The sequence below is a fragment of the Nomascus leucogenys genome, chromosome 2 (assembly GCF_006542625.1).
Source record: "Nomascus leucogenys isolate Asia chromosome 2, Asia_NLE_v1, whole genome shotgun sequence".
Classification (NCBI taxonomy): domain Eukaryota; kingdom Metazoa; phylum Chordata; class Mammalia; order Primates; family Hylobatidae; genus Nomascus; species Nomascus leucogenys.
The window spans coordinates 61,578,160-61,606,130 of record NC_044382.1 but is presented as its reverse complement, the minus strand read 5'-3'; the positions used below and the strand labels follow the sequence as shown (position 1 = coordinate 61,606,130).

At 50.6% G+C, this 27,971-nt stretch overlaps 1 protein-coding gene across 2 annotated transcripts; it reads right to left on the bottom strand.

The window, feature by feature from the left end:
* SLC38A7 (solute carrier family 38 member 7) lies at positions 1-22,797 on the bottom strand. 2 transcript variants are annotated; one of them, XM_003263126.4, is made up of 12 exons: positions 22,737-22,797; positions 21,987-22,210; positions 17,876-18,260; positions 16,415-16,613; positions 16,052-16,193; positions 15,045-15,143; positions 14,032-14,089; positions 13,683-13,797; positions 9,862-10,009; positions 8,814-9,013; positions 7,890-7,944; positions 1-2,379 (listed from the first exon to the last, which is right to left on the bottom strand). In XM_003263126.4, exons 3-12 carry the CDS (start codon positions 18,143-18,145, stop codon positions 2,277-2,279), a joined length of 1,389 nt encoding a protein of 462 aa, XP_003263174.1. In that variant the 5' UTR covers positions 18,146-18,260; positions 21,987-22,210; positions 22,737-22,797; the 3' UTR covers positions 1-2,276. The 2 variants fall into 2 exon arrangements, with proteins under 2 accessions (XP_003263174.1, XP_030651855.1); XM_030795995.1 differs by lacking the exons at positions 7,890-7,944; positions 8,814-9,013; positions 9,862-10,009.
* Between the last annotated feature and the right edge of the window lie 5,174 nt (positions 22,798-27,971).

Here is a 27,971-nt window from a genome sequence, read left to right as displayed (position 1 = left end):
TCAGCAGCACAAATCCCTTTTATTAACCATCTTCCCTTTCCCGGGTATACACAAGTAGAAAAGAAACAGTGAAGTACCCCGACAGGGAGGGTGGGGAGAGGATGGGAGGGGGCTCCTGAGGTTAGGACAAGAGGCCAGATTCCAGCTCCTTCTGACTGGTCGGTCTCTGTGCAATGACTCCACTTACATCCCTCGACCCCCGAAACATGGCACTGGGGGACTGCAGCCCTGCTGACCAGATTGTCCTCCTAGCCCTGTCAGGGACTGGTGCTGGCAGAGCTTGGTGCTGTGCCAGAGACTGACAGAAAACAGCACAATGGGTCTGGCCCCAGGGGCAGAGAAGATCAGGCACCAAGAGGGGATGTGAGAAAAGGCAGGTTATCCATCTGGGGATTGGACAGAAGCCCAGCCAGCCTCCAACCGGCTTCTGCTTCTTAGATCAGACTGCCCTGAGTGGTGGGCAGCTGGGCAGGGGGTCCCTCTCATACCCTGTACAGAGGTTTTGGGGAAGAGGGGACAAGGAAATGCTAGGGACTCCAGGTGGAAAAGGAAGTCTGATTGGTGCCTGGGATTGGCCAAAGTGAGAGGGGGCAGCTGAGGGGCTGAGGTGGTCAAAACGGGAATATAGTGGGGAGTGGGGTGGGAGGTGGGGAGATAGCCTATCTCTTCACCCTGTCTGGGGTAACAATTCCAGTGTGACATCAATGTGGCTGGCCACTGAGGCCAGGCCTGACGGACATGCGTTGCTCAGGAGGCTGGTAAGAGCTCACACTGCTCCCAATTATGTGCGTGGGAGAGACTGAGCTACACAGTGAAATGGGATGGGAGGTGAAGAGGTGATGGGGTGAGGGGGAAGGAAGGAGCAGACAAAATCCAGACTGGAAGGGAAACTTCCAGGCCAGTGTGGCAGGCTCAAATGCTGCCCATCAGTGACAACCTAGCTGCCTTTTTGTTTGTTTTTGTTTTTTTGAGATGAAGTTTCACTCTTGTTGCCCAAGCTGGAGTGCAATGGCACGATCTCAGCTCACTGCAATCTCTGCCTCTGGGTTTAAGCGGTTCTGCTGCCTCAGCCTCCCAAGTAGCTGGGATTACAGATGCCTGCCACCATGCCTGGCTAATTTTTTGTATTTTTAGTAGAGATGGGGTTTCGCCATGTTGGCCAGGCTGGTCTCAAACTCCTGATCTCAAGTCATCTGCCCGCCTTGGCCTCCCAAAGTGCTGGGATTACAGGCGCGAGCCACCGTGCCCAGTCCTGCCTTTTTTTTTTTTTTTTTTTTTTTTTTTTGTCTCTGGGTAGTCACGCTAGGGCTGGCGGGGGAGGAGGCAGAAGAAAGGGAGGGAGAAGAGAAAACATCACTGAAAAAGAAGGTGTCGGGGAGGTACACCCTGATTCTGACCAGCCTAGCCCACACAGAGGGTCTGAAAGGTTCTCAGCCTTCTCCATCACCCACCCTGGGGCCTCTGAAAAGAGAGGCCCGTCTCAGACAGAAAAGCAGATACCCCCAACCTTATGGGGAAAGCTAACGGAGGAATACTCACAGCACCGTGGCACGGGACGGCCCTTGGCTTCAGAGCCGGGCTGGCACCGTTTGTAAACATTAGACCTGGTGAGGTCTGGGGATGGAGGAGGAGAGGGATGCCCAGCCTGGACCATCAGGTTTGATGAAAGAGACAGGGTGGGGCCCCTCAAGGCCTGGGAAATGTCTATTAGCTATGGGAAAGAGGCTGATAGGTTCATGGTGGGGGTTGCCCAGGAAGGTGTGGACAAGGTCTGAATCTACCTGACTATGCATTTGCACGACTTCAGTGCTACCTTTGGAAGTGGCCAGACTCCTGAAGAAGCTACCACTGGCCTGGGGTAATGAGCACAGCCCCTACTCAGGACAGGGTGCTCTGTGGAGGATGGTGGCTTTCTGTCCATAGTCATTCTCCAGAGGGAAGTCAGACTGGATTCTTTCTTATGAGATCTACCGATTCTCTTCACCCATGGATTCCAGGCATGGAGAAGTTGAGAACTGGGAGAGGAGGAAGTTTCCTCTATGATGTGAGACTTCCTGCCGCCATCCACGGCACTGCCAGGACTGGGGAACAGGAAAGCAACTGGGTTTGAGCTGTCCAGAGGTGTGGGGCCTGAGTTTGCCCCACTCCCTGGAAGAGGATGTCTGGATGTCATCCCACCAGTTGGAATGATCGTGGGCTAAGCATGGCCCCATAGCTCTAAGAGATGGGTTCCTGCGACCAATGGCAAAGGCCTTGTGTTCCCTGGGAGGCAGTGGTTATGCCAAGAGATCCACAAAGATGGCGTTGGCTGTGGTCTGGCCGAAGATGAAGGCTCCCAGGGTGACCAAGAGTACTCCGTAGCTGACCAGCACCCACCAGCTGTAGAACAGAGGGTGAGAGAGGTCTGATCAGTCATCCCATCCCATAACTGCAGACTTCAATATATATAACTGTTAATTAGTGTAATTATCGCACTTCTCCTGTTGGTAGAGCACTTCCTACTTCCCAAAGACTTCAATACGAAGGTAATGTGGGGCCAGGTGTATTGTCCCTAGTCCATAGGTAAGAAGACCAAGATCTAATGGGAGTAACTGATTGGTCACATCATGCCAGGATTCGAATGTAGGCATCCTGATGGAAAGATGTTCAGAAAAAAGCAGGTCACATGGAATGTGGTCTATTTCATTAAAAAAAGGAAACAAAAAGCAGACATCTGCAAATGTATGTACCAATAACAGCAAGAAGATAAAATGGAATTGAAAAAGGGCGATTTCTGGCTGGGTGCAGTGGCTCACGCCTGTAATCTCAGCACTTTGGGAGGCCGAGGCAGGTGGATCACCTGAGGTCAGGAGTTTGAGACCAGCCTGGCCAACGTGGTGAAACCCTGTCTCTTCTAAAAAAAAAATACAAAAAATGGCTGGGTGTGGTGGCTCACGCCTGTAATCCCAGAACTTTGGGAGGCCAAGTTCTGAGGTCACCTGTATTTACAGGCGCCCACCACCACACCCAGCTAATTTTTTGGGTTTGTTGTTGTTGTTGTTGTTTTGAGATGGAATCTCACTCTGTCACCCAGGCTGGAGTGCAGTGGTGCGATCTCGGCTCACCGCAACCTCCCAGGATCAAATGATTCTTGTGCCTCAGCCTCCAGGGTACCTGGGATTACAGGTGCACGCCACCATGCCCAGCTAATTTTTGTATTTTTGGTAGAGACCGGGTTTCACCGTGTTGGCTAGGCTGGTCTCGAACTCCTGACCTCAGGTGATCTGCCTGTCTTGGCCTCCCAAGGTGTTGGGATTACAGGCGTGAGCCACTGTGCCTGGCCGATTTTTTTTCTTCTTTAGACATGTTTGTATGTTTTTTTTTTTTTTTTTTTTTTTTGAGACAGAGTTTCCCTCTTGTTGCCCAGGCTGGAGTGTAATGGTGTGATCTCGGCTCACTGCAACCTCCGCCTCCTGGGTTCAAGCAATTTTCCTGCCTCAGTCTCTCAAGTAGCTGGGATTACAGGCAGGTGCCACCATGCCCGGCTAATTTTGTATTTTTAGTAGAGATGGGGTTTCACCATGTTGGTCAGGCTGGTCTCGAACTCCTGACCTCAGATGATCCGCCCATCTTGGCCTCCCAAAGTGCTGGGATTACAGGTGTGAGCCACTGTGCCCAGCCAACATGTTTGTATTTTTAAAGTTTTTTATAATGAACAAGTATTGTTATGTAATAAGTTTTTTTTGTTGTTGTTGTTGAGACGGAGTCTCGCTGTGTCACTCAGGCTGGAGTGCAGTGGTGCAATCTCGGTTCACTGCAACATCCACCTCCTGGGTTCAAGCGATTCTCCTGCCTCAGCCTCCCGAGTAGCTGGGATTACAGGCATGTGCCACCATGCCTGGCTAATTTTTGTATTTTTAGTAGAGATGGGGTTTCTCCATGTTGGCCAGGCTAGTCTCAAACTCCTGACCTCATGTGACCTGCCTACTGAGATTACAGGTGTGAGCCACCACACCTGGCCCTTTTATGTAACAAGTTTTTTAAAAGCATGCACCTGTTCTTAAGCTTTCTACTATTCAGGGAAATGTACACATGAAAACAATGTGTTTTTCGTCCATCTGTCTAGCAAAACTTAGAAAGGCTGTAATATCCAGTACAGGCAGGGGTGTGAGGAAAAGGGGACTCCCATTCACTGCTGCTGGGACTCTTAACTAGCACTGCCTTTTTGGAGGATAATTTGAACCCATGTGCCAAAGTAAAATGAACATGGCTTGTGACCTCACAGTTTCCATCTAAGAACTGATCCTACCCAAATCCTTGAACATGTGTGCCAAGAAGTATAAGAATATCACATTCAGGACAGTTTCATACAAGAGAATATTCTGCAGCCATTTTAAAAATGAAAAAGCATGGCCAGGTGTGGTGGCTCACACCTGTAATTTCAGCACTTTGGGAGGCTGATGCAGGAGATTACACGAGGCCAAGGAGTTCAAGACGGGCCTGGGCAACAAAGTAAAAGACTGTCTTGGCCGGGCTCGGTGGCTCACGCCTGTAATCCCAGCATTTTGGGAGGCCAAGGCAGGCGGATCACTTGAGATCAGAAGTTTGAGACTAGCCTGGCCAACATGGTGAAACCCCGTATCTACTATAAATACAAAAAATTAGCCAGGCGTGGTAGTGGGCGTCTGTAATCCCAGCTACTCAGGAGGCTGAGGCAGGAGAATTGCTTGAGCCTAGGAGGCGGAGGTTGCAGTGAGCCGAGATCGCGCCACTGCACTCCAGCACTCCAGCCTGAACAACAAAGCAAGACTCCATCTCAAAAACAAAACAAAAAAGAATGCTGCCTCTACAAAAAATAAAATAAGTAGCTGGGTATAGTGGTGCATGACTGTAGTCACAGCTACTTGGGAGGCGGAGGTGGGAGGATCACTTGAGCCCAGGGGTTGAGGCTGCAGTGAGCTATGACTGCACCACTGCACTCTAGCCTGGATGACAGGGCAAGACCTTGTCTCTAAAAAAAAATTTTTTTTTTTTTTTGAGATGGAGTTTCACTCTTGTTGCCCAGGCTGGAGTGCAATGGCATGATCTCAGCTCACTGCAACCTCTGCCTCCTGGGTTCAAGTGATTCTCCTGCCTCAACCTCCCAAGTAGCAGGGATTGCAGACGTGTACCACCACGCATGGCTAATTTTGTAATTTTAGTAGAGACGTGGTTTCACCATGTTGGTCAGGCTGGTTTTGAACTCCTGACCTCAAGTGATCCACCCGCCTCAGCCTCCCAGTGTGCTGGGATTACAGGTGTGAGCCACAGGGCCTGGACAAAATTTTTTTTTTTTTTTTTTAATATTTTTGTCTTCCAAGACTCCGTCATTCAATCTTTCTTAAAATAAATAAATAAATAAAAATTTTAAAAAAGCAGCAGATCTTCTTATGCTGATGCAGTTAAGTGAAAAAGAGCAAGTGGCAGAACAAATGCCATGGCTCAGGCTTGTAATCCCAGCACTTTGGGAGGCTGAGGCAGGAGGATCACTTGAGTTCAGGAGTGCAAGGCCAGCCTAGGCAACATAGTGAGACCCCGTCTTGTAAAGAAAAAGTGTTGGGGGGAACTCAGTCCTTGTTTTTGCATATGGCCTTTGAAGATCAAAACAAATCTTTTTTTTTTTTTTTTTTTTCTGGCCTTCGAGCTGTCTAGAGGTTTTAAAAAAACTACCTGAACAAAATAAACAAATGGGACCTGAGATCTGTCTTCAAATGATTTTAGGGGGCAATACTCCTCCTAAGGCCTTTAAATATTTTGGATGGTAAAAAAGAATGTCAGAGGCCAGGCATGGTGGCTCATGCCAGTAATCCCAGCACTTTGGGAGGCTGAGGCGGGCAGATCACCTGAGGTCAGGAGTTTAAGACCAGCCTGGCCAACATGGTGAAACCCTATCTCTACTAATAATACAAAATTAAGCCGGGCATGGTGGCTCACACCTGAAATCCCAGCACCTTGGGAGGCCAAGGCAGGCGGATCATGAGGTCAGGAGTTTAAGACCAGCTGACCAATATGGTGAAACCCCGTGTCTACTAAAAATACAAAAAAAATTAGCTGGGTGTGGTGGCGCATGCCTGTAGTTCCAGGTACTCAGAAGGCTGAGGAAGGAGAATCACTTGAACCTGGGAGGCGGAGGTTGCAGTGAGCCAAGATCACGCCACTGCATTCCAGCCTGGGCAACAGAGCGAGACTCCATCTCAAAAATAAAAATAAAAGTAAAAATACAAAATTAGCCAGGCGTGGTGGCGTGTGCCTGTAATCTCAGCTACTCAGGAGGCAGGAAAATCACTTGAACCTAGGAGGAGGACGTTGGTGAGCTGAGATCACACCATTGCACTCCAGCCTGGGCAAAAAGAGCAAAACTCCGAACTCCATCTCAAAAAAAAAAAAAAAAAAAAAAAATGTCAGTTACTTCAATTGGTAACTACTGTTCCACTACTAGACTGGGGGTTGGGGGGCTCCCTGAGCTCACCACCTAGACAAGAGGGACAAATGAAAGCATTGGGAAGGCAAGATAATTAACTGCTGTCTATACAATACTAATTTTAAGTCCAGAAAATGCAGATTGGTGTGGACTGACATTGGTCAGTGGAGGGATATGGAAGAGGAGGCTGGAAAAAGCTGATAGCCAGAAAGGGCTGAGAGAAGCCCAGGAGCCAGGTCCTGCTGAAGAGCAGGGGATCATTACAGAGGGTGTGGGACAAATTATAGGAGCTGGGGAGGCGGGGTCTGGGTCTAAGGCAGTGGGGGTATAGGCTGAGAAAGGTGGGGTAAGAGCTTTGAGAAAACCTGTTTGAACGCGATATGGGACTGTAAGGGGTGGAGACCTAACTAGAAACTGGAACAAAGGGACTAGAACAGGAAAGCTAAACCTGAACCTGAAACCATTTTATTTTTTTTGAGATAGCGTTTCGCTCCGTCGCCAGGCTAGAGTGCAATGGTGCTCTCTCAGCTCACTGCAACCTCCACCTCCCAGGTTCAAGCGATTCTCCTGCCTCAGCCTCCTGAGTCGCTGGGATTACAGGTGGCCACCACCATGCCCAGGTAATTTTTTGTATTTTTAGTAGAGACGGGGTTTTACCACATTGGCCATCCTGGTCTCAAACTCCTGACCTCAGGTGATCCACCTGCCTTGGCCTCCCAGAGTGTTGGGATTACAGGCGTGAGCCACTGCACCTGGCTGAAACCATTTTTCATAACACAAAACAAGAGCCCTGCATCTGTGTATACATCTGCATAGCTATGTGTACACAGACATGCACACATGTACAGAAGTGGTTGAGGACACAGACCATACTGGTAACATGGAGCTATCTCAGAAGGGATGTGGGGGCAAGCAGGTTGTGGGGGAAGAGGGACTTCCATCTTTTTCTATTAAGCCCTTTATTAATGTTTAAATTGTTAACAACTAGCATACTACCCAATTTTTAAAAGTATTTAAAAAAAAAAAAAAACCCGGCTGGGTGTGGTGGCTCATGCATGTAATCCCAGCACTTTGGGAGGCCGAGGAAGGAGGATCACCTAAGGTCAGGAGTTCGAGACCAGCCTGGCCAACATGGTGAAACCTCATCTTTACTAAAAATACAAAAATTAGCTGGGCGCAGTGGCAGGCATCTGTAGTCCCAGCTACTCAGGAGGCTGAGACAGGAGAATGGCGTGAACCCGGGAGGCGGAGCTTGCAGTGAGCTGAGATCGTGCCACTGCACTCCAGGCTGGGCGACAGAGCAAGACTCCGTCTCAAAAAAAAACCAAAACAAAACCCCATGATTTCTAAGTACACAAGCCTCTGACTCCTATCTGTTTTAAGGCCCCTACAAAGCCACGTTCCAACCCAGAGCCTCCCTGAGAGGATCAAGGGCTGGGCCCTGCTTTACCTGGCTGGTTTGACCTCTTCCATCTCGGAGAGTTTGGCTTGAATGAGGCACAGCCCTAAAAGAGAAGAAGTGACCCTGAGCATTTGTGAGGGGAGAGGGCTCCCTCCCTCCTAGCCACCCCCTTTCCCAAGAAGCAGTGCTGGATGGAGAAAGGCCCATGTTTACTCTTCTAGAAATTCCATCTCTGCCCCCAACACCACATCCTGCTGGGGTCGTCTGGCATCTGCTCTCCCATGACAGGCTGGCATCTGACAAGACCCCTTGGGCAGCATGCTAGACTTGGAGCTAAAGGGGCAGCACTCAATGGTGACTCAGTGGTGGCCCAACCCCAGGGGTCTTCCCAGTACACTTCCGAGCAGATCTGGCTCCCCTGCTCCAAGCAGAGTAGCTGGGGCTTTGAAGGTGGCTTCCTGGATAGACACAAGCTGGGTAAGGGTGGAACTCATGGCTGGGCAGACAGGACAGTTCTCCAGGGATCTGGCAGTAGATCTGTGTCTGGAACCCAGGTTCCCTGATGTCTGTGTCAGGGTGCCACCCCAGACCCCACTGCCCTCTGGGCTGTAATGGGCTGAACCAGCCAGATAGATCCCCCATAGTCAGGGAGCAGCAGACACCTGAATGAATGGTTAAGAGAATAGACTCTGGACCCAGACAGTGTGGGATGGACAAGGTTTGTTACTAGTTGAGTTTGTTAAGCTCTAGGCAAGTCTGTGACCCTTTCTGAGCCCCACGTGTGATCTCCACTACACCTTCTTTCCAGGAGATAATGCTTGGATAGGGGCTAGTACAGAGGCGAGGCGGGTGATCAATTAGTGCTGGCGGTTACTCTCTCCTGCATGTTTTGAGCAAGTAGGGAGCCGAGGCTAGGGAGGCCCTGGGAGTCTGTGCTGTGGGGCTGTGAAATGGGGCGCCAGGGGTCCGCACCTGGGAAGATGAAGATGAAGCAGGCGGCCAGGCCTCCAATGACTGAGATCACCTTGCCAATGTCAGGGATGAAGAGCGCCAGCAGCAGGGTGAGCAGGAACCAGACCAGCGTCTGCAGCACTCGCCGCCGCCGCTCCCGCCCCACGTCCTCCTCCACTGGAACCCCCTGGTAGCGCAGCCACAGGCCTTCCACCACCGCCCTGCCCACATGGAGAGGGGCTTAGAGGTGCCCCTGCTGTTAGCAGCCCCCCACCTCTAGCTCACAGGAGCCAGACCCCTAACTGGGTAGACTGCCGGGAAAGCCGCATTCCTGAGCCTCAGTTTCCTCTACTGTAAAACGGGCCACCAGCACTCTGTTTACCACGGGGACTAGAGACGGTGAATGTGGAGAGCTTAGCACTTTGCTTTACACCACATGGAAACTGATATTGTTTTTTCCTTAAAAGGAACTGTCTGGGGTATCTAAAGGGCAGGGTGTCCATGTGAAAGCTCAGGAAAGGATCTGGATAGAGATTCTTTTGTGTTTTTTTTTTGAGACAGGGTCTGGCTCTCTCACCCAGGCTGGAGTGCAGTGGTGCAATCTTGGCTCACTGCAGCCTTGAACTCCTGGGCTCCAGCCATCCTTCTGCCTCAGCCTCCCAAGTGGCTAAGTAGCTGGGACCACAGGTGCATGCCACCACACCTGCCTATTTATTTTATTTTGTGTAGAGATGGGGGTCTCACTAGGTTGCCCAGGTGGTCTTGAACTCCTAGGCTCAAGTGATCCTTCTGACTCAGCCTCCCAAAGTGCTGGGTTTAGAGATGTGAGCCACCATACCATGCTCTGGATAGAGATTCTTACAGGACTCACAGAATGTTCTGGTGACCCCAGGACAAAGGGCACTTCTGAGACCTGGCCTGGGATATGTAGGGACCCATCCTAGGCACCAACTCTTTTCTATAGCCTTCAGTTTCTCCTTCTACAGGATGGGGTCCACACAAGGCCAAAGGACCATGTTGGAAGGGCTCACAGGCTCGGAGGGGCCCTGGGGAGTGGAAGGGGGCTCACCGCCCACAGAAGTGCAGGATAGGGTAGGAGGTGAGCACGCTCAGGATGATGAAGGCTCGGGCAACGGCCACAGCCATGTCTTCCGAGGGATAGGACAGGAGCACGTCAGGATCCACAGCAGCTCCAAAGGTCAGGAAGCCACAGATGCCTGTGGGCAGGGACAGCTGGGTCAGGGCAACCCTGGGAGGGTAGTGGGGTGGACTGTCCACTCCTCCTAGGGGCAACATCAGCCTGGAGGCTGCTGCAGCAGCTCTGGACACTTAGACGGAGGCTCAGAGCGGGAGATGGGGCTCCGATCAGATGCCTCCCTCCCTGACTTCTCATATCCCCCATCAATGGAATCCCTCCAGCCCCCAGCTTTCTGAGCCTGAACTTGCCCAGCACATTCCCACTTCAGTGCCTTGGCACTGACTGTTCTGTCTGGCAGACTTTCAGATGCCATCTCCTTATCATTCGGGTCTCAGTTTAGATGTCCTTCCTCAGAGACTGCTTCCTGCCAGTCCATCTACAATGACCCCCATCCCCGGTACTCTCTCACATCACCGTGTCCTATTTTTCTTTTCTTTGTTGAGACAGAGTCTTGCTCTGTTACCCAGACTAGAGTGCAGTAGTGTGATCATGTCTTACTGCAGCCTTGACCTCCTTGGCTCAAGCGATTCTCCCACCTGAGCCTCCCAAGTAGCTAGGACTACAGGCAGATGCCATCACACCCAGCTAATTTTTTTGTAGAGATGGGGTCTTGCTATGTTTCCCAGTCTGGTCTTGAACTCCTGGGCTCAAGCAATCCTCCTACCTCACCCTCCCAGAGTGTGAGCCACCACACCCAGCCTTCTTCTTTTTTATTTTTTTGAGATGGAGTTTCGCTCTTGTTGCCCAGCCTGGCATGCAGTGGCACGATCTCAGCTCAGTGCAGCCTCCACTTCCCAGGTTCAAGTGATTCTCCTGCCTCAGCCACCTGAGTAGCTGGGATTACACCATGCCCGGCTAATTTTTTTTTTTGAGATGGAGTCGTGCTCTGTTGTGCCCAGGCTGGAGTACAATGGCATGATCTTGGTCTCCTGGGTTCTCATGCCTCAGCCTCCTAAGCAGCTGGGATTACAGTCACCTGCCACCACGCCTAGCTAATTTTTTTTTTTTTTTTTTTGAGATGGAGTTTTCCTCTTTCACCCAGGCTGGAGTGCAGTGGTGCGATTTCAGCTTACTGCAACCTCTGCCTTCTGGTTTCAAGTGATTATCCTGCCTCAGCCTCCCGAGTAGCTGGTATTACAGGCGCCCGCCACCACGCCTGACTAATTTTTGTATTTTTAATAGAAACGAAGTTTCACTATGTTGGCCAGGCTGGTCTCGAACTCCTGACCTCATGATCCGCCCGCCTCGGGAAGTACTGGGATTACAGGCGTGAGCCACCACGCCCAGCCCTAATTTTTGTATTTTTAGTAAGATGGGGTTTCGCCATGTTGGTTGGGCTGGTCTCGAACTCCTGACCTCATGTGATCTGCCTGCCTGGGCCTCCCAAAGTGCTGGGATCACAGGCATGAGCCACAGTGCCTGGCGGTTTTTTTTTTTTTTTTTTTAAAGACAGGATCTTGCTCTGTCACTCAGGCTGGAGTAAAGTGGTACAATCATAGTTCCACTGTAGTCTTGAATTCTTAGACTCAAGTTCCTCCTGACTTGGCCTCCCAAGTCACTGGGACTACAGGCACATGCCACCATGCCTGGCTAATTTTTTTTTTTTTGAAGACAGAGTCTCACTCTCTCCCCCAGGCTGGAGTGCAGTGGAGCGATCTTGGCTCACTGCAACCTCGGCCTCCCAGGTTCAAGCGATTCTCATGCCTTAGCCTCCCGAGTAGCTGGGATTACAGGCGCCTGCCACCATGCCTGGCTAATTTTTGTAATTTTGGTAAAGACAGGGTTTTGCCATGTTGGCCAAGCTGGTCTCGAACTCCTGGCCTCAAGTGATTCACTCACCTTGGCCTCTCAAAGTGCTGGGATTACAGGTATGAGCCACCATGCCTGGCCGATGCCCGGCTAATTCTTTAATTTTTGTAGAGATGAGTCTCACTATGTTGCGGAGGCTGGTCTTGAACTCCTGGCCTCAAGTGGTTCTCCCATCTCAGCTTTTCAAAGTGTTGGGATTACAGGCATGATCCACTGTGCCTGTCCCCTAACACTCATTTCTCTCTTTTTTAGAGACAGGGTCTCACTCTGTTGCCCAGTTTGGAGTGTAATGGCATGATCATGGGTCTCTACAGCCTTGATCTCATAGGCTCAGGCGATCCTCCCACCTCAGCCTCCCAAGTAGCTGGGTCCACAGGTGCATGTTACCATAACCTGGCTAATTTTTTAATTTTTTGTAGAGATGGAGTTTCACCATGTTGCCCAGCCTGTCTTGAACTCCTGGGCTCAAGAGAACATCCCACCTTGGCCTCCCATAGCTGAGATTATAGGTGTGAGCCACTGTGACCAGCCTCATCGCTTTCTAATTTTTTTTAACTGTATTATCACACTGGTCTTTAAGTAAACAATAATAAAAATAATAACAATAATAATAATAATTAATTTTTACAGGCTTATTGTCTGTCTCCCCAGCCAGAACATGAGCCCCAGGAGAATAGGGATTTAGTTGTTTGCCTCTCTTGTTCCTGGCTGTGTATTCAGCGGCTAGAACAGTATTGGCCCAGGCAGCTCCTATGGTCCATCCGTGGAAAGAACTCAGGGGATCCTTCTTCCGGGGTCTCCTAGACTTGTTCCCTCATCCCAACCACTCTCCACACTGCAGCCAGAGCCATCTTTCCCCGAACCACCCCCCTGCTTAAAACGCTTCCTCTCTGACTCCCAGCAGCCCTCAAGGCCCAACAGGATCTGGCTGCCAGTGCCTGTCTGGCCTCACTGCCTGTCACCTGCCCCCATCACACACCACTCCAGCCACACAGACTTTCTTCCTGGCCCTGCCTCAGTGATTTGGTGTTTTGTGGTTCCTCTGACTAGAACCCTTCTTCCCCAGCTCCTCCTTTTCTGGCTCTTTCTCATCATTTCGGCCTCCTCTGAGAAGAACCTTCTGTGAACCACTCCCAAAGCCACCCATCCAGTCCCATTCATACCTTCCCCATTTTAGGCTGGGTTGGTGGCTCATGCCTGTAACCCCAGCACTTTGGGAGGCCGAGGCAGGAGAATTGCTTGAGCCCAGGAAATTCAAGACCAGCCTGGGCAACATAGTGAGACCTTGTCTCTGCTAGAAAAAAAAAAAAATTAGCTGGGCACAGTGGCACATGGCTGTAGTCCCGGCTACTCTGGAGGCCGAGGCAGGAGGATCACTTGAACTCGGCAGGTTGAGGTTGCAGTGAGCTATCATCATGCCACTGCACTTCAGCCTGGGCGACAGTTTCTGAGACCCTTTCTCAAAACAAAATAAAACAGAACAAAACAAAACACATCTTCCCTATTTCACTGTCATCAGGATGCTCGCCACCGTCTGGAATTCCTTACTGATTCCCTAGTTACTCTTGCATGACTGTCTCTCCAACAAGAATGTCAACTCCATGAGGGCAAGACCAGCTCTATCTCTCTCCATGGCATCCCCCACGCTGAGAACAGTTCCTGGCACTTCCTAGGCATCAACTTAGAACTGGTGAATGAATGGATGAATACGCCACTCTCGTCTTGGCAGGAGGAGGCCCCAGGCAGGCCAAGTTCAAGCCAATGCCTGTACAAGTCATGCTGGGAATGCAGGGCTGTCCCCAGGAAAGCTGGGCCCCAGGACCTGGGGACTCCTGTGGAAGTGAGAGCACTGTAGTCCCAGGTCTTGGGGGAGGAGCACTCACCTGTCCCCATGTAGACAGCAAGGGCTATGACCATGGCAGCTGTCACCACTCCACCCCAAGTCTTCACTTCAGGCTGCCGCATGCTGTTGAAGACGGGCACACTGCTGACGTGGCACTGTCCAGGTGAAGGGCACGATCATGGTGGGGAAATGACCTCACCCCCAGTTTCCCCAGGAAGGTACCTTGGGAACAAAGACCCCAGGGACAAGGGGCAAGTCCTGAGGCCCCCGCTCCATCCTTCCCCCCAGGATTTCCTCCATTCTGCCTGGGTTCCTCCTCCTTCCTGGGTTCCATCCCGGGGAGGGGTGATCTAAGAGGACAGCAGGGACCTTGCAACTGGCACTGGCACCTGAAATCCGAAGCAGATGGTGGGCATGGCATTGAACACAGCCATCCAGGAAGCCGGCCTGTGAACAAACACACAAAGTGCTGCCACCTGGGAACCCCTTACAGCCACCAACCCACCCCACACCCTCACTCTTCATTCAGCCCACCACGGTCTCCAGCAACTGGCATTCTATAGGTTTAACCCACGGAAATCTGGGAACAGGGAGAAGAGGCATCCCTATGTCCCAGGCTCCCCTGGGAGGGGGCCTGGAGGCTCAGAAAAGCGCCCCTGGGGCCAAAATCCAGAATTCCTGGCTTCTGGACTGGGGCTTTTGCTTTACTGGTTTGTTCTTTTCAAAAAAAGGAAATTATTTTTGTTTTGTTTTGTTTTTTTGAGACGGAGTCTTGCTCTGTCGCCCATGCTGGAGTGCAGTGGCGCGATCTCGGCTCACTGCAACTTCTGCCTCCCGGGTTCGTGCCATTCTCCTGCCTCAGCCTCCCGAGTAGCTGCGACTACAGGTGCCTGCAACCACACCCGGCTAATTTTTTTGTATTTTTTTTAGTAGAGACGGGGTTTCACCATGTTAGCCAGGATGGTCTCGATCTCCTGACCTCGTGATCTGCCTGCCTCAGCCTCCCAAAGTGCTGGGATTACAGGCGTGAGCCACTGCGCCTGGCCCCCTTTTTTTTTAAATAATAAATTCACCCTCAAAGATACAGAAATTACAGATAAGCACATGCTGGAAACATGGGCAATTCCACCCTCAGGTTCCTCCACGACCCAAGGCCTAGCCTCACACTGGCTCATCTGTTGGATGTGGGTGGCAAAGTGCCTCCTGTCTCTGAGTCTTGCTCTTCCCTCCAGTAACATCAGATCAGGGGCTCTTTCCTCCTTCCTACAATGACCAAGTCAGCCCTGATGAGCTCATGAGCCTTGAGAAGAGCACCTGTGTGGCCTTCTGGTTCCTGACCCAGCACCTGCTGGGGCCCAAGTGGTGGCTTCTTCCCCATGTCTCCTAGGGCCCTCACCCTCACCTGGTCAGGATGTTCCCTGGGGTCATCTCTTTATCTGGCCAGATGTACTTGATGATAACGATGGCTGTGACGTACCAGGTACCCACGACGCTCAGGAAGCTGCCGGGAAGGAGAAACTAAGTGTCCTCATCCCCAGCTGCCTCTTATCTGATTCCACCCCTAGGGACATCCACCTTCAGCTCTAGTGACCACAAGGGTCCACTGAATGAACCGGGGACTATGCCAAGCAAAGACTCAGGAAATGCCTGAGAAGTAGTTTCAGAGAAACCTGCCACAGCTAGGAGGGAGCTGGATAGCCAACAGGGGACCCGATCAGCAACTCTGGCCATCGGGAAGTGCTGGTTCAGCTCCATGGCTCAGAGACGATGCAGAGAGCAGAGCTCCAAAGCACACCTGGGACTTGAATCAGAGCAGCCCAGCCCAGGCAGGGGCTGTGGGCAGCCCATCCTCTGAGCCTGGCCTTTGAGAACTAAGAGATGCCAGAGGGTTGAGAGTACAGACACTTTTGTGTCAACATTTATGGGAGCCTTGGAGAGAGTGGAGCATGGCCCCTGCACTTACAGAGGGGGAAGCCTAGAATCCCACAGCTTTTCAGACACTGAGACGGGAAACCAGTCTCCTTCCTTCATGCCAAGCTGCAGGTAAGATGCTGCCAGGCTGACAGTCTCAAAGACACAAATCCTTTCCTCCCAGGGAAAGCCAGGAGGCCGCCTTCACCACCCAGATACCACCTGCTCCTTCTTTGACAAGGACACTTAGAACTGAACTACTCATGGATGCAAAAGGACATTTAGAACTGAATCTCTCATGGATGCATCCTTTTTCTATGATGGAGACAGAAAAGGATGGTCTTCTCTGAAACCCTGCAAGCCCTGGTCTGCCCTGCCTTGCCTACTCTTGCTCCCCAAGGTGAGGTGGCATGGAGGAGCAGGGTTCCCCAGGAGCCCTTGGGTCTACAGCTGCCCAGGATCATAGCTTCTGTCTGACCCAGGCTGGGGCCTCCAAACCTGGCATATTTCTGGAAACCAATCTCCCTGGGGATGGAGAGGGGCAGGATGAAGAGGAAGGCAGTGAGGCTGATGGTGAACTTGCGGTCTGTGTACCAAGGGCCGCTGGCCCCCTCCGGCTCTTTCGCCATCACAGCTATAACTGCACAGGGAGGAAGGAGGGAATGTCAAGCCAGGCCACCACGGGGTGTGGCCCTCCTGCTCTGCTGGGCCCCAGGACCTCCCTCTGCCTGGAGGGAGAATTGCCAGATGAATGCTGGGCCCAGGTAAGTCCTGGAGAGGTGTTCAGCGCCTTTTCCCTCCACCCCAGGATCCCTGGGGCTGATAAAAAGAGATGGGGTAGGGACTGAGGGAGAGGCTCACTCTTGTCCTGCTGGTCGCCAATGATGATTAGGAAGGCAATGCAGGTGCCAAAGGTGTAGACAGCGATGGCCACCTCACACAGCACACCTGTCAGCTTGCCACACACAGCCCACACCACCTCCTGGTAGGTCCTCTCATTGCTGGCCTGGGAGCAGTAGGCCAGGATGACAAGGCCACTGATGATGAAAACCAGCATACCCTGCAGGCAGAGGCAGAACAAGAGCTTGTGGGAAAGGCCTCGCAGCAGAGGGCACCCTGGGCTCGCCTAGCATTTACTGGGCGAGTGCCCAAAGCAAGCTTGGCAAACCTCACAAAGGCAATTTTAAGACCGGGCGCAGTGGCTCACACCTGTAATCTCAGCACTTTGGGAGGCCGAGGCGGGTGGATCACGAGGTCAGAAGATTGAGACCACGGTGAAACCCCGTCTCTACTAAAAATACAAAAAATTAGCCGGGCGCAGTGGCGGGCGCCTGTAGTCCCAGCTACTCAGGAGGCTGAGGCAGGAGAATGGCGTGAACCCGGGAAGTGGAGCTTGCAGTGAGCTGAGATCGTGCCACTGCACTCCAGCCTGGCGACAGAGTGAGACTCCATCTCAAAAAAAAAAAAAAAAAAAAGAGACTGCTAGATGATGCTGAGTTGAGATTTTCTTTAAAAACAAAAAGTTTTGTGACAAATTGCAAACATACAAAAGTAAAGAGAATAGGCTGGATGCGGATGGCTCATGCCTGTAATCCCAGCACTTTAGGAGGCTGAGGTGGGAGGATCGCTTGAAGTCAGGAGTTTGAGACTAGCCTGGCCAACATGGTGAAACCCTGTCTCTACTAAAAATACAAAAATTAGCTGGGCATGGTGGTGGGTACCTGTAATGCCAGCGACTTGGGAGGCTGAGGCAGGAGAATCGCTTGAAACTGGGAGGCGGAGGCTGTAGTAAGCCGAGATTGGGCCACTGCACTCCAGCCTGGGTGACAAAGCAAGACTCCATCTCAAAAAAAAAAAAAAAAAAAAAAGTAAAGAGAACAGTAAAAAGAACTGGCATGTATCCATCACTCAGCTTCAAAAATGATCAATGCATGGCCAACTTGTTTCATCATTCCTCTTCCCTCCCACTCTGCATTTATTGTGAAGCCAATATAAGCTATCATATCATTTCATCAATAAATATTTCAGTATGTAGTTCTAAAAGACAAGGGCCCTCTTTTTAAACTACCACAAAATCAATGTTATGCCTAAAAAATTAGAGATGTAATTGATGTTTAAATTTCTCTGATTGTTGGAAGGCTTCTGAAGCCTCATTTGGGTCAGAGAAAAGAATACTAGAATAGATTAGTCAAGTCTGCCATGTGTGAGGGAGGGGAGAGCAGTGCGTGTATCACTTACTGGCCATCCCTGACCCAAAGCCTCCCTTTTGAGGCAAAGTGCCCACCTGAACTGCACCTCTGCCCTCCCGGCCAGTGCACTCACCATCTGCAGTGCGATGCCTGCTGCCACGCCCCCCGCAGTGCTGAAGGCTGCTGGGAAGTTGAGTAACCCTGCGCCCAGGCACGCATTGACGACGATGAAGACGGCCCCAAGTGTGGAAGTGATGCCTCTGTCCGGACCCCCAGGAGAGGCTTCCCACTCACTCTTGGGGGCTGTGTCCACACAGGGACTCTGCAGCAGCCGGGCCCGCTCCCCGGCATCCGTGCTCAAGCCCCACTCGCTGTAGTCATTGTTGATGCTGACCTGGGCCATGGCCCCAAGAGCCTTCTTCCTGCAAGGTCTGTGGGTTCTGCCTTACAACCACATGCCCCAGGCAGCTGAGCAACACCCACCTGTTTGGGGCTGTTAGCCTAGGACTCTTCTCAACCTAGATGGGACAAAGGCAGGCACTACTGTTATCCTAAGATGGGGGAACTGGGGAACAAAAAGGTGAAATAACTTTCCCAAGATCACATGGGTAGGGTCCAAACCCAGGTATGTCTCTGTGCAGACAGTGCACTGGGTGCCAGAGTATAGGGAGACAGACACAGAAACAGATCAGGTGCAAATCATGCTTGCTTCAGGCATACAGACTCATTGGACCAGTTAGATGTCAACATAAAACGGGTACTAACACAGCAGCACTAGAGAGAGGCCCCGCGTCGGGGTGTCTCATGGATACTTTATCTCATTCAATCCTTAGGACAGTCTTGTGGCCAAAGGGTTCGGAGAGATCCCATCACTGACCCAGGGTCATATATTAGCAAGTTGCATAGCAGGATTTGGATCCAGATCTGTCTGGCTTCCCAGCCTGTTTCCACCCCACAGGGTCCCAAAAGGACCCCTCACCAAGAACTGAGATTCAACATATTACAGTCCAGCATGCCTCCCGGTGGCCCGGAGTCTGAATTCTGTGGCTTTCAAGGCCCTTCGAAATTCAGGCCAATTCTCGACTGTTCTCTCATGTGACTTCTCTCATGTGACAAGCCCCCATGCCTGTCATGTTTGCGTCTTCAGGAAAACAATGATTCATCCCATGCTTGGAATGCTCCCAACTCCTTTGCCGCCACCCTTTTAGGTCCTATCTCTTCCCCATTTCCTGGGTCACTCACTGAGCTCTTCTTGGAGCCATGTAGGGGCCCAGAACCACTCAAGCTGGTTTCTTCTCAGTACTCTCTCATGTGCTAGCATCTCACTGGCCACTAGGCTTGCTTTCCTGGGCTAGATTACAATGATCAGTGCCAAACATGCAGTGCTGTTTGTTACTATAAACCACTATTGCTGCAGCTATGGAATGCTTTCTCATTCAATCCTCAGTGCAGCCCTAAAAGGTAGACATGACAGTCACCATTTTACCAAAGAGGAAGCTGAATCCCAGAGGGGATAACTACTCTCCCCTCAGTCATACAGCAGTCAATGGTGGAGCTGGGATTCAAACCCAGGCCTGTCTGACCACAGGGCATCCATCTGTTTGTATCTGCCCCACTCCTGGGTCCAAGATGGTAGCTTGGGTATGGTGGAACTCAAATAACAGGCTTATCGCCTGACTGATTCTCTTTGCTCTCTGGGTAAACACAGTTGAGATGCAGTTTTTTTTCTTCCAAGAATCTCGAGAGGCTCTGAGGAGCCCAGCCCTGAAAAGGAACCTTCAGTGTTCTCAAGGTTCAGCTCATAGCCTGAGACCTGCAGAGAAATGATGGTCCTAAAGCATCAAGTCCACCCCCAGGTCAAGAGCAGCCCTGGATAGGGCTGTGATATGGGTCTCCGAGTAGGTTCTGCCGTCAGAATGCTGACTCCTCCACTGCCTATCTGTGTGACCCTGGGCAAGTCACTTCACCCCTCTAGGCCTTTACATCATATGTTCCTGTGGGTCGTGTGTTAACATCAGTAAGGGCTTAAGACTCAATAAATGGTCACTGCGGCTGTTATTTCTGCAGATGCCCCTTCCCGTGTTGCCCACCACCACCATGCCTGAGACTCTCCAGCCCTAAGCAAGCAGAGAGCAGAACACTAATCAAAACCAGAGCCTGGGCCGGGCGTGGTGGCTCATGTCTGTAATCCTAGCACTTTGGGAGGTCGAGGTGGGCAGATCACCTGAGGTCAGGAGTTTGAGACCAGGCCAACATGGTGAAACCCCATCTCTACTAAAAATACAAACATTAGCCAGGTGCGGTGGCACGCCCCTGTAATCCCAGCTATGCAGGAGGCTGAGGCAGGAGAATCACCTGAAATTGGGAGATGCAGGTTGCAGTGAGCCCAGATCAGGCCACTGCACTCCAGTCTGGGCGACAGAGTGAGACTCTGTCTCAAAACAAACAAACAAAAAAACAAACAAAACCCAAACCAGAGCCTGGTGCTATTGGTCAGGTAACAATGGACACAGAGGCCCTGGGATAGATAGCTAATGGGAGAAAGAGCAGGAAGAAGGCCAGATTTCAAGGGCAGGGACTAAGGGGGCAGGGAGGAGCCAGGGCAGGCTTCCCCAGAGGCTGTTATTAGCTGGTTACCACCCAGGCTGGCGAAATCTGCCAAAGACTCCTTCTCCTAGAGTCTCCTCATTCCTGAGTCCCGATTTCAGGGTACTCATACAAAACTCCATTTTAATCTCTACTCCCTCCCTGGTTTAGTCTTTATTTATTTAGAGATAGGTTCTCACTCTGTTGCCCAGGCTGGAGTGCAGTGGCGCAATCACAGCTCACTGCAGCCTCAATCTACCAGGCTCAAGCAATCCTCCCACCTCAACTTCCCAGGTACCTGGGACTACAGGCGTGTGCCACCACAGCCAGCTAACTTTTTAATTTTCTTTCTTTTTTTTTTTTTGAGACGGAGTCTTGCTCTTGTCGCCCAGGCTGGAGTGCAATGGCACGATCTCAGCTCACTGCAACCTCCGCCTCCCGGGTTCAAGAGATTTTCCTGTCTCAGGCTCCTGAGTAGCTGGGATTACAGGTGCCTGCCACCATGCCTGGCTAATTTTTGTATTTTTAGTAGAGATGGGGTTTTGCCATGTTGGCCAAGCTGGTCTCCAACTCCTGACCTTGTGATCCCCCTGCCTTGGCCTCCCAAAGTGCTAGGATTACAGGCGTGAGCCACTGCGCCTGGCCAACTTTTTAAATTTTTTGTTCCTGTGGGGAACAAAATTGGCCTTTCAAAATTCAGGCCAATTCTCAACTCTTCTCCCATGTGACAAGCCCTCCATGCCTGTTGTGTTTAAATTTTTTAGAGATGAGGAGGTCTCACTATGTTGCCCAGGCTGGTCTTGAACTCCTGGGCTCAAGCAATCCTGCTGCCTTGGCCTCCCAAAGTGCTGGGATTACAGGCGTGAGTCACAGCCCCCGGCCCGGTTTAGTCTTTATAGCCCAGAGGGAAGAAAAGGGAACTGAGCAGATTCAGCCATAACGACTGCCCTAACCATTGGGCCACCCTCTCTGATGCCTTCAGCCCACTGGGGGTTTAAAATGACTAACAAGACCCCTCGGGCTACTGCCCATCGCTCCTCCTGATGATGGACAAAAAAAGCTGGGGACCATCCACTCATGAGAGGGAAAGGGGGAAAGTTCATGTGCTCTCAGCCATCTGTCATCAAGCATGGAACCAAGGGACATGGCACCAGAGGAAACATTCCTCTGCTGGCTCGAAACCCAGAAAGATCTGTCAGATGTCACAGGGCTTACACATCCCCTTACACATCCTGTCACCCAACCAGCAACTCAGCAAAATCAAAGCAGTGAGCAGTGAAGGCAGAGTCTTGGGACTCCCAAGCTTCCAATGTAGCTAGAGAAAGAACCCTGCAAACTGACCACTGCCAGAGCTGTGACCACCTCCTTCCCCCTGCTCACATCACAGAGACAGAGGTCTACAGAGTGACTCCTCCAAGATCACAAGGCTTGGTGTGGCTTCCTGACTCTCCAACCAAAATGCTTCCCTTGGGCACCCCTGCCCGAGTCCTGCACCATCTGCCAGCGTCTCCTGCCACCCACATGAGAGTGCAGGCTGGGGTCCTCATGGAACTCAGAAGCTGGGGGTCCCACCTCTTGCAGATTCTCTGCCATGGTTAAGATCTCTCGGCACCCCCACTGCTCACTGGCAAATTACTCAGCCCATTGTTGCACCTTACCTGCTCTTTCTCCCTGATGGGCTGTGCCAGAGGGGGTTGCTCCTTCTCCCCAAAGGTCTGGGATCTGATTCTCCTCACTTCCCTTTCTGGCCCCAATTTCTTCTTTCTCAAGACTTTGCCTAAAATTTGCTGTCAGCAGAGGGAAGAGTTTGGGCTACTTCTGTGCTGGGTTCAGCAGAGCTGGAGGAAACTGAGCGGCTCTCACGCTTACTCATGGAATGGAGCTTCAGGACAGATAGGAAAACAGGCCCAGGAGGGAGAGGTTAGACTAAGGTCACAGTCGGTAGCTGGCAGAGCCAGAATAGAAGCCTGATGCCCACATGCTCAGGCCAACGATGTAGGCCCCTCAGATCCCAACTGGAGTGTGCCTGGGGTTGGAGCCCTGAGATAGAAAGGGTGGGCTGCTTTGTGAGGTGAGGCTTTGTGAGGTGAGCCAGGGTGCACCCGGGCCAGGAGGCCGGGGCGGGGCGATTCCCAGGCCTGGAGCGAGAAGGGTGGGCTACTGTGGGGTAAACTGGGGAGGAGCTCCGGGACTCGATCCCGGCCTAGGACTGGGTGGAGACCCGCTGGCTGGGCAAAGGCGCGGCAGAGCCGGCGCAACAGAGGGGCGGGCGTGGGGTGAGGACGCCGGGATCTGGACCCCTGCAGGGAAAGGGCCTGAGCTCTTCCGCGGTGGCGGGGACTGAGGGGCTCCACAGACCTCGGGGATCTAACACTTCCACCCTCCAGAGCCTGTCTCTGGCCACCTACCTTGGGGGATTCTTTCTCGAGCCGGCTGCGGAGACACGTGAGCATAGGTCACATGACGCCCGCTCGGGCGGCCGCGGGACACGCTGGGAGTTGTAGTTTCCGCAAATGTGAAGCTTGGACAACACCAGCTCCCTGAATCCTCAGCCCGACAGCACTGCCCTGAGCCAGCCTCGCGTCCAGCCAGCTCGTGTTTATCCTCTTACTTTTAGTCTTGGCCTCTTGACCAAATCAAACACTGCTCCTTCCTCCAAGGAAGAGCATTAGGAGGTCTGGCGTCTTTGCCAGTCCCGGTGGTGGTGGGCCAAAGCTATTTGGCCTCATTATCCTCCCAGTCTCTGTCCTTGCCTTCACGCCCACAGCCAGAGCACTGAAGTTTTTTTAAATTGGTAATGTGGGGGACCTTGAGCCACGGTCTTTCCTGCAAGAGAGTGGGCTGGGGGCATGGCTACAACCCCACGGCTTAGATTCTAGAACAATTTTTGAGGGATTGTAGGTGCTCAGTAAATATTTGTTGAATGAAGAAATGGGCATCCAGTCCCGGTTCTGTTCTTGGCTGTGTGTCACTCATAAGTTGTCACGTAATCTCCAGCATCCCAATAGCCTCATCTCTGTTTTGTGGATATGCTCTCCACTGCACCTACCTCTCCATGCATCAGAGGTCCTCACCGATGAGGACACACTGGGAATCCTTAGAAACCCAAGTCACATCTTTTTTTTTTTTTGAGACAGAGTCTCACTCTGTTTCCCAGGCTGGAGTGAGCCACTATGCCTGGCCTCCAAAAAGTTTATATAAATTGAATTATACTGGTTGGGTACGGTGGCTCACATCTGTAATCCCAGCACTTTGGGAGGCCAAGGCGGGCTGATCACTTGAGGTCAGGAGTTCGAGACCAGCCTGGCCAACATAGCGAAATCCCGTCTCTACTAAAAATACAAAAATTAGCTGGGCATGGTGGTGCATGCCAGTAGTCCCAGCTACTCGGGAGCCTGAGGCAGGAGAATCACTTGAACCCGGGAGGCAGAGGTTGCAGTGAGCAGAGATTGTGCCACTGCACTCCAGCCTGGGAGACAGGGTGAGACTCTGTCTCAAAAAAAAAAAAAAAAAAAATAGAATCATACCGTCTTAATCAGTTCAGGCCGCTATAACAGAATATCGTAGACTGGGGGGTTTAAACAACAGAGATTTATTTTTCACAGTCCTGGAAGCTGTCAAGACTGAGGTCAGAATGCCAGCAGAGTCAAGTTCTGGGGAGGACCATCTTCACAGTTTTCAGATAGCCATCTTCCTGCTGTGTCCTCACATTGTGGAAAGCAGAGAGGGAAAGTAAACTCTCTCTTATTTTTATTTATTTTATTATTATTATTATTTTTAGAGACACGGTCTCTGTTGCCCAGGCTGGAGGGCAGTAGCGCAATCACAGCTCACTGCAGCCCCCATCTCCCAGGCTCCAGTAGTCCTCCCGCTTCAGCCTCCCAAATAGTTGAGACTACAGGCATGCGCGCCGTCATGCCTAGCTAACTTTTTATTTTTTTTTATAGAGACAAGGTCTTCCTATGTTGCCCAGGATGGCCTCAAACTCCTGGACTCAAGTGAACCTCCTGTCTCAGTCTCCCAAAGTGCTTGGATTGCAGGCGTGAGCCACCATGCCTGGCCTTGTTTCTTCTTATAAGTGAACTAATCCTGTGGCTGGGTGTGGTGGCTCACGCCTGTAATCCCAGCACTTTGGGAGCCCAAGGCAGGTGGATCATGAGGTCAGGAGTTCAAGACCAGCCTGACCAACATGGTGAAATTCCATCTCTACTAAAATTACAAAAAAAAATTAGCTGGGTGTGGTGGTGCGCACCTGTAATCCCAGCTACTCAGGAGGCTGAGGCAGGATAATTGCTTGAACCCAGGAGGCGGAGGTTTCAGTGAGCCAAGATTGTGCCACTGCATTCCAGCCGGGGTGACAGAGTAAGACTCTGTCTCAAAAAAAAAAAAAAAAAAGTACTAATCCCATCACGAGGGCTTTAATTACCTAATTACCTCCCAAAGGCACGTCTCCAAATACTATCACATTGGGGATTAGGGTTTCCACATATCAGTTTGGGATGAACACAAACATTCAGTTCATAGACCACACAGTCTGTAATTTTCTAAGATTGTCTTTTTTTAAAAAATTCAGTAAAATTCCCCAGAAGAGACTCATCTAAGCTATACACATCAACACAGATAGGTTTTATTGCTGAGTAGTATTCTATGGTATGTATGTACCACAGTTTATTTACCCTATCACTCTTTGAAGGACATTTGAGTTGTCTGTAGTTTTTTTTTTTTTTTTTTTTTAACATAGATTTATTGAGGCCAGGCGTGGTGGCTCATGCCTGTAATCCCAGTACTTTGGGAGGCTGAGGCAGGCAGATCATTTGAGGTCAGGAGTTCGAGAACAGTCTGGTTAACATGGCGAAACTCTGTCTCTACTAAAAATACAAAAATTAGCTGGGTGTGGTGCTGCATGTCTGTAATCCCTGTTACTCAGGAGGCTGAGTCACAAGAATCGCTTGAACCTGGGAGGTGGAGGCTGCAGTGAGCCGAGATCGCGCCACTGCACTCCAACTTGGGTGACAGAGTGAGACTCTGACTCGGAAAAAGAAAAAATTAAAAAAATAAGAATAGTTTTGTTGAGATATTCATATGCCATAAAATCCACCCTTTGAAAGTGTCCAATAAGGTGCATTTTAGTTTCTTCAGCATTGTGCAATGATGACTACTATCTAATTTCAGAATATTGTGATCACCCTCCCCTACTAAAATCCTGAACCCATTAGCAGTCACTTCCCATCTCCCCCTCCACCAAACCCCTGGCAACTCTGAATCTACGTTTTGCTTTTGTGGATTTGCCTATTCTTGACCTTTCATATAAATTGAGTCACACAATATGTGGCCTGTTCTGTCTGCTTCTTTCACTGAGCATACTGTTTTCAGGGCTCATCCTAGTTGGAACATGAATCAGTATTTCATTCATTTTTATTGCTGAATAATGTTCTGTTGTGTGGCTATACCACATGTAGTATGGCAGGTCCCCCATCAGGTTACTTGGGGGTGTATGTCCACTGCTTGAATCCTGAACGCTGGGTGGTGAGCCAAGGCTATGGTGCCCAGCCTAGGAGCAGATATTCCTGAGAACTCAAACATCCTAGAGAGGATCTGAGAATCTACCAAAGAAAAAATTCCCACTGCATACACACAGTAGGCAAAGAGCTAGAAAATTAGCTTAAAAACGGCTTAGAGATGGGAGGTGGCGAGGATCTCTAGCACTGTCCTGCTGCTGTCCAGGAGTGTCCCTTATGTAAGTCCTCAAACTCATCTACTCGCCAAGCTGGACTTGCCGGAGTCATTCTCTGGTCTCTCAACTGCCTCCAAGTTTGGGGGAAGGTTTTTCATACAATTCAGTGTTTTTCTCGTTACACCACTTTTTTTTCTATCTGTTCAGTAGTTGATATTTGTGTTATTTTTTCTTTTTGGCTACTGCGAATAATGGTGCTGTGAACATTCATGTGCAAGGTTGTTTTATTTGAGATGGAATTTCGCTCTTTTTGCCCAGGTTGGAGTGCAATGGTATGATCTTGGCTCACTGCAACCTCCGCCTCCTGGGTCAAGAGATTCTCCTGCCTCAGCCTCCCGAGTAGCTGGGATTACAGGTGCCCACCACCACGCCCAACTAATTTTGTATTTTTAGTAGAAATGGGGTTTCATCATGTTGGTCAGGCTGGTCTCGAGCTCCTGACCTTGGGTGATCCGCCCACCTTGGCCTCCCTCATGGACTAGTTTTTGTGTGGGCATATGTTTTCATTTCTCTTGGGTATACATGTAGAAGTGGAATTGATGGATCAGACGGTAACTCTATGTTTAACCTTTTAAAAATTATTTTATTGGCCGGGCGCGGTGGCTCACGCCTGTAATCCCAGCACTTTGGGAGGCTGAGGCGGGTGGATCACGATGTCAGGAGATCGAGACCATCCTGCTAACACGGTGAAACCCTGTCTCTACTAAAAATACAAAAAAATTAGCTGGATGTGGTGGCATGCGCCTGTAGTCCCAGCTACTTGGGAGGCTGAGGTAGGAGAATTGCTTGAACCTGGGAGGTGGAGGTTGCAGTAAGCCGAGATTGCACCACTGCACTCTAGCCTGGGTGACAGAGCAAGACTCTGTCTCAAAAAAAAATTATTTTATTGTTATTATTATTATTATTATTTTTTTTTTCTTGAGATGGAGTCTCGCTCTGTCGCCCAGGCTGGAGTGCAGTGGCACAATCTTGGCTCACTGCAAGCTCCGCCTCCCGGGTTCACGCCATTCTCCCGCCTCAGCCTCTCCGAGTAGCTGGGACTACAGGCGCCCGCCACCATGCCCGGTTAATTTTTTGTATTTTTAGTAGAGACGGGGTTTCACCGTGGTCTCGATCTCCTGACCTCGTGATCCGCCCGCCTCGGCCTCCCAAAGTGCTGGGATTACAAGCGTGAGCCACCGCGCCCGGCCTATTGTTATTATTATCATTTTAGAGACAGGGCCTTGCTCTGTTGCCCAGGCTGCTGCTCAGCACAAAATCCTGGGTTCAAGTGATCCTCCCACCTCAGTCTCCCAAGTAGCCAGGACTGCAGATGTGTGCCACCATGTCCAGCTAATTTTTAAATTTTTTGCAAAGACAGGGTCTTGCTGTGTTGTCCAGGCTAGTCTTGAATTCCTGGGCTCAGGCAATCCTTCCACCTCAGCCTCCCAAAGTGCTAGGAATACAAGTGTGAGCCACTGTGCCAGTCCTACAACTGTTTTGTATATTGATCTTATACCCTACAGTTCTGTTGAACTTATTTACTAGCTCTAATAGTTTTATTAGTGGAATCTTCAACATAAGATTATAAAATCTGTCAATAGAGATAATTTTATATCTTCCTTTCTAATCTGGATTCCTTTTATTTTCTAGCCTTGACTGTACTAGAATCTCCAGTACAATGTTGAATGAAATAATGAGAGTGGACATCCTTGTTTTGTTCCTTGTTTCAGGAGACAATCATTTAACGATTCATTATTAAGTATGATGTTGCCTGTTGATTATTTGTAGGTGCCTTTTATCAGGGTAGGAATTTCCTGTGTATTCCTAGTGTGTTGAGTGTTTTTTAAATCATGAATGGGTGTTGGATTTTGTCAAATGGTGGGGTTTTTTTTCTGCTTCTATTGAGATGATTATGTGATGTTTCTAC